The sequence below is a fragment of the Bactrocera oleae genome, chromosome 5 (genome assembly GCF_042242935.1).
Source record: "Bactrocera oleae isolate idBacOlea1 chromosome 5, idBacOlea1, whole genome shotgun sequence".
In the NCBI taxonomy this organism is placed as follows: domain Eukaryota; kingdom Metazoa; phylum Arthropoda; class Insecta; order Diptera; family Tephritidae; genus Bactrocera; species Bactrocera oleae.
The window spans coordinates 27,086,896-27,093,505 of NC_091539.1; the positions used below are offsets into that span (position 1 = coordinate 27,086,896).

Below are 6,610 nucleotides of genomic sequence, written 5' to 3' on the forward strand. Positions count from 1 at the left end.
TTAATTCTTCTAAGTTTGGAGTTTTCCCCTCGAAACAGTACGGATGAATGTCGACCGCTCAGGTGGTTCTTAGTCCACCGCTTCAGCTCTGAAGGGAGCGTGGATTGTTCTATACCCTCAAGTAGCGTTATGTGGTTGATTGTGTCAAAACTTTTGACAAGTCCAACGCTACGAGGATCGTCCTCTTTGCGGAAGCCATGCTGAAGGTCTGCTAGACTCAGGTGGTGAGTAAATGTCGGGAGTAGCTAGGTCTCAAGTGTCTTCACTACTGGTGGGAGGGGAGTTATCGGACGATAATACTCTCCTTTGTGGGCAGGTTTCCCAGGTTTCAGTAGTGGGTCCACTCTTCCGACTTTCCACACTTCGGGTATTTGAAGAGTGATCATCGACAAGTTGAGAATCTTGGTGAGATAGCTTACTCCCGTCGAGCCGAGGTTTTTTAGCATAAGCATTCTTATTTCGTCAGGGCCAATGGGTTTGGACGATTTGGCTTTGTTGATGGCACTCTGCACCTCCCCATCGGTGAAAGTTAGTGGTATGCGTTCTTTTGGCATTTTGCGCAGCCGTCGATTAACACATCGTTTGGTCTTGTCAGCCGAAGGGTGCAGTATAAATTGTGGGCTAAAATACCCTCCGCACTTCTTCGGGTCCGAGGAGGCATGGCCATCGAATTGAATTTCAACTCGGTCATGTCTCCTCGGATTAGACAAGGCCTTGACAGTAGTCCAAAGCTTACGCACACCGGTGGAAAGGTTGCCGGACTTCAGATGCTCTATCCATTTTTTCCGCTTATGTTGATTTATCATTTGCCGAATCTCCAAATTGAGATCCCTTATCCAGGGATTACAGGGATCAGCAACCAGCTCCATCCCCCAATGATCGTTTGATATGATCGTATATATAGACGACATTGCACAGTGTTGTGCAGTCTGAAGGTTAGACCTCCACCAAATTCTCGCTCGCGATCTTTACGTAAAACGTTGAAACCTGCGCAACTCAGAAGATTTGAGCGGCTGTTTAATTTGGTTTCTTGGACCGCTGCTATCCATACGCCTTCCCGGCTCATAAATGCAACTATCTTCTCGATCATAATCTGGAGTCCGCTGCAGTTAAATAGTAAAAGTGCGTTTGATTCAGGTGTCCGGTGGTTATCCTGGGGGTGAGGGAGGTACGTGTAGATGGTGGTTGTTGCAGCTGTAATATCCTCATGAGCGGTTGTTGCACTGTCATGTTGTGTTGCGGGGGAGACTCCTACAGCACGGGGCAACGTACGACGCACTTTACTCACGTGTGGTGCGCAGCCTGGAACACAGAAAGGGACATCAGAACTGACACACAGAACAGACTGTACGAGGAACCAGGAAATGCTGGGTGGTTCTCGGACGAAGATTGGAGCGGGATAAAGGTTGGGAGGGATCGGGCAGGCAAGGAGTCATGCTGCCTGCGTGAGCTCCTTAAGGCCGTGGAGGTCCTTTTATAGCCACTCAACTGGAGAGGCGGCGCAGTGCCCGAACATGGTGCATGTTGCAGGGCCACATAACTCGTGGTCCACTCCCTATGAGCCTTAAGGCTTGAACAGGTCTTAAGATAGCTCCATTCATGGCATGTGTTGCACCTAACCAAGCAACAGAAGAATTCCTCGGGGCCCAAGTTGGGCTCGATGCCGGCACGGATCAGGAGGATACGGAGCAACCCTGCTGCTTGGCGTTGCTCTAAGGACGACAAACTTAAACTAAAACTCACTTCGACCGCACTTCAAAAAAATAATCCTTTACGGTCCAACTTATTGTCCATATTCAATTATGGTTTCTGTATTTGGGTAATAATATTTCTTTTCGTTTTTTTTTTTCGTTTGCGAAATATATTATTATGGTAGCACTGGGTATTAGTCAGTGTGCAACCGTTTTGTTATTGTGTGAATAAATAGAATTGAACAATAAGTTAAATATTGAATGAAAGATATTTTTTCACTATACAATGTGAAATCAATGTGTACCAACGAATAAATGAAGTGTTAGTGGTGTAAAAGTAAAATTCATTCTTCAAAGAAAAAATACGTACTTTAAATAGTTGAATCTACAAATTGTGTTTTCAAGAGGATTTCAATCGCACCGAATTGAATAGTATATGGGAGGATTGAGGATATTCTGCAGATCAAAAATATATTAGTTATAGCAATAAGTTAAACTCGAATAACGAGTAGTAAGCGTAAAGTTATTAGAAATATAACTGGGTAAATGTATGGGGAAACTTTGGTATACCATCCCACGATTTCAGAGTTAAGAGGGGTATGGTGGGATAGAGGAGACTCTCCAGATCACGAATATATACCATTATTACCGCCAGAATTATAGTTTTCGACATATTTGCATTTTAAGTTGAAAATTTCACAAATTTTATTTTAAAATTTCTCTATTTATGGTTAACTTTTTTTTTATATTATGCACTTATTATACACTAACACTTCACTACAATGTTTCTATATATTTTTTTTATATTAATTATTTAATAATTTTACAAAATTTTCGTTAAATGCACAATAACAAAATATATCAAATTTTAAAAATCTTCACTGTTATTATAATTATCCTTAATAAAAATTGAAGTTTAAAGAGAGAGAGATACACCCTTTAACATTACTTTTTTTTGTTTAGATTTCCTATTTGCACTGGCGGCCTTCGGCCGCGCTTCAAAAAAATAACCCTGGTCGGTCCAACACCGGGGTGTTCATAATTCAATCGCGTCAAACTTCTTTCTACACCAAAAAAAAGTATTGTTAAAGAAAGTATATCACTCTTTTTAAACTTCATTTTCTATAACAGAATATAACGGATATTGTTACAACTAAACAAGGTACCGTTTCTTTTTTTGTCTGTTTTGTCATTATTTTCATATTCAAATTGAATTGGTAAATATTGTGCATATAATTTTTATTATTTTTTAGTTTTTTATTTATTTTGATTGCTTTCATTCATTTGGATATGGCAACACTTATTATCTGTCAACATGAACCCATTTGTTATTGTGCATATAACGAAAATTGTGTTAAAATAAAATGCTTATTTAAAGCAAATATTTAAATAACTAATATAAAATTAATGTGTAGAAATATTGTAGTGTATAACAAGTGCATAATATAAAAGAAAAGTTAACCATAAATCGAGAAATTTTAAAATAAAATTTGTGAAACTTTCAACTTAAAATGCAAATATCTCGAAAACTATAAGTTTTCGGCGGCAATAATGGTATATATTCGTGATCTGGAGAGTCTCCTCTATCCAATACCATACCTCCCTTAACCCTGAAATCGGGATGGTATACTAAAGCCAACCCAAATGTATAGTTCAGGTCCCCCAACTAAGGAGGCCTCAAAAATAATTTTTTTTTTAAATCGGGTTATTTTGACTCGAATATTACAAATCCGTGAGCGAAATGTGATTTTTTTCAACATTTCTATTTTTTTTTTCAAAAAAAAACCAAAAAAAAATGTTTTTAAATTTTTTAATACATATGCATTAAAAATAAAAAATTGTGATACATTAAAATTAATTCTTTTTTTTTCCGCTGCTGAATGGAATTCGGTGCGAAAAGGACTATGTACACCCCGGTGTTAGACCAACCAGGATTTTTTTTGAAGCGCGACCGAAGGCCACTACGGCGGAAAGGAGTTCGACGATCTCCAATATTCGTCCATACCATCAGATCACGGCGCAAAAGAAATTGTGACTGTTCCCTTTCTTCAGTATTTTTTTCACAAGAAAATGTTTAACTCGCGGAATTGATAATTAAAGCTAAGTCATCAGAATTCTGCAGAGTTTTGCCGCTACAACATTTAAGTGAGTTGAAAAATATGTTCAAAGTGTGTTGAATATATTTGTAAATACATGCATAAATTATTAAAAAAATTCACTTTCCGCTCACGGATTTGTAATATTCGCGTCAAAATAAGACGATTAAAAAAAAAATTTCATTTTTGAGGCCTCCTTGGTTGGGGGACCTAAACTATACGTTTGCCTATAAATGTATAGCCATTATTGTTACCTTAATCTTTTGTAAATGTGGCAACATTATCCACTACCGACAGGCTAGAACTATGTTGTACTATGTTACCGACCGTAAAAACGCACAACACTACCGACCGGCAACCCTTTACTACATTTTTATATTTTCCACCATAAGCAACCCCATTCTCCCTTTTCTCACGGACATCGAGCTGATCAGACTTGCTAGCAGCAGCAGTCATTAGCATCAAACATTAATTTAAAGAGTATACAAGTATAGCTTATTGTAACTTTGAAATAATTTAATAAAACTTCTTTTTATAAGCGCAACCATTCAATATAATATAATATATAAGACATTATTAGTTTTTCGCGTAGAAGTCCTATTTGAGTTGGCGATGTTGTTGATGGGTGGTGAGCTATAGTTTAGTTGTAGTCGTGGTCATCTAACTGGAGGCCCAGTTGTATCGGGGGGACTTATTTCATGCAGGACATATATTGGGTATGTCGGGGTCTACTCTGGATAAGTAGGAGTTTAAGCTGCTACAGTATCCAGAACGAAGTTGCGCAATTATCACTCTAGATTGACAAAGCAACTCGAGCTCTACGTCTTTAATGGGTAGTGGTTTGACTCCTAGTAAGCCATTCACTGAGAGGGAGTCGATGAAGGTGTTGATAGCCCCACTGGCGGTCCGTGCTTGTCTATAGTTCGTTGCGTCCGAAGTCTGGTCGGCGTACTGTCTTATGTCAACGACGTAATCAAGGAAGGACATCTTGATGTTCCTAGGAGGCGGTTCCGCTTCAAGCAGACGACTGCAGGGGTGGTTTCTACGAAAACAATGTCTATCTATCACTATGCAGGTGTTCGATTGTGGACATCAAGAGGCATCCCGTGATAGTCCGGAGTGCAGTGTTTTGACAAGTCTGAAGCTTCTTCGTCTACGTTGAACTACATCCAGGCGACCATATTGATGCAGCATAGTTTAACACTGGCCGGCCGATTGCCTTGTAAGTAGCCAGTAACGTTTCGTTGGCTTTTCCCCAAGAGCTGCCGGCAAGCGATTTGACGACTTTTTTGCGGATCTGTACTTTGGCAGTTATCCCGGTAGTGTGAGGAGTGAAGGAGCACAGGCTGAGAAGAAGCAAGAAAGTTCAGAGTGATAGCCGTTTACATGCCATCGATTACATTGCCCGACGTCAATATCGTGCAGTTTTCAGCGTACCAGGACATGGAAACTCCCTCTGGTGGCTGGAGGAGTTTCGAAATACAGAAATTAAACAGTAGCGGGTAGAGGACACCGCCCCGTGGAATCCCTGTTTAATTCTTCTAAGTTTGGAGTTTTCACCTCGAAACAGTACGGTTGAATGTCGACCGCTCAGGTGGTTCTTAGTCCACCGCTTCAGCTCTGAAGGGAGCGTGGATTGTTCTATACCCTCAAGTAGCGTTATGTGGTTGATTGTGTCAAAACTTTTGACAAGTCCAACGCTACGAGGATCGTCCTCTTTGCGGAAGCCATGCTGAAGGTCTGCTAGACTCAGGTGGTGAGTAAATGTCGGGAGTAGCTAGGTCTCAAGTGTCTTCACTACTGGTGGGAGGGGAGTTATCGGACGATAATACTCTCCTTTGTGGGCAGGTTTCCCAGGTTTCAGTAGTGGGTCCACTCTTCCGACTTTCCACACTTCGGGTATTTGAAGAGTGATCATCGACAAGTTGAGAATCTTGGTGAGATAGCTTACTCCCGTCGAGCCGAGGTTTTTTAGCATAAGCATTCTTATTTCGTCAGGGCCAATGGGTTTGGACGATTTGGCTTTGTTGATGGCACTCTGCACCTCCCCATCGGTGAAAGTTAGTGGTATGCGTTCTTTTGGCATTTTGCGCAGCCGTCGATTAACACATCGTTTGGTCTTGCGCAACTCAGAAGATTTGAGCGGCTGTTTAACTTGGTTTCTTGGACCGCTGCTTTCCATATGCCTTATCGGCTCATAAATGCAACTATCTTCTCGATCAAAATCTGGAGTCCGCTGCAGTTAAATAGTAAAAGTGCGTTTGATTCAGGTGTCCGGTGGTTATCCTGGGGGTAAGGGAGGTACATGTAGATGGTGGTTGTTGCAGCTGTAATATCCTCATGAGCGGTTGTTGCACTGTCATGTTGTGTTGCGGGGGAGACTCCTACAGCACGGGGCAACGTACGACGCACTTTACTCACGTGTGGTGCGCAGCCTGGAACACAGAAAGGGACATCAGAACTGACACACAGAACAGACTGTGCGAGGAACCAGGAAATGCTGGGTGGTTCTCGGACGAAGATTGGAGCGGGATGAAGGTTGGGAGGGATCGGGCAGGCAAGGAGTCATGCTGCCTGTGTGAGCTCCTTAAGGCCGTGGAGGTCCTTTTATAGCCACTCAACTGGAGAGGCGGCGCAGTGCCCGAACATGGTGCATGTTGCAGGGCCACATAACTCGTGGTCCACTCCCTATGAGCCTTAAGGCTTGAACAGGTCTTAAGATGGCTCCATGGCATGTGTTGCACCTAACCAAGCAACAGAAGAATTCCTCGGGGCCCAAGTTGGGCTCGATGCCGGCACGGATCAGGAGGATACGGAGCAACC

The 6,610-nt window shown here is 41.8% G+C and overlaps 1 protein-coding gene across 1 annotated transcript; it reads right to left on the bottom strand.

The window, feature by feature from the left end:
• Positions 1-245: 245 nt before the first annotated feature.
• On the bottom strand, positions 246-869 carry LOC138857359 (uncharacterized). Its single transcript, XM_070109762.1, has one exon. It carries the CDS (start codon positions 867-869, stop codon positions 246-248), a length of 624 nt encoding a protein of 207 aa, XP_069965863.1.
• Positions 870-6,610: the final 5,741 nt, after the last annotated feature.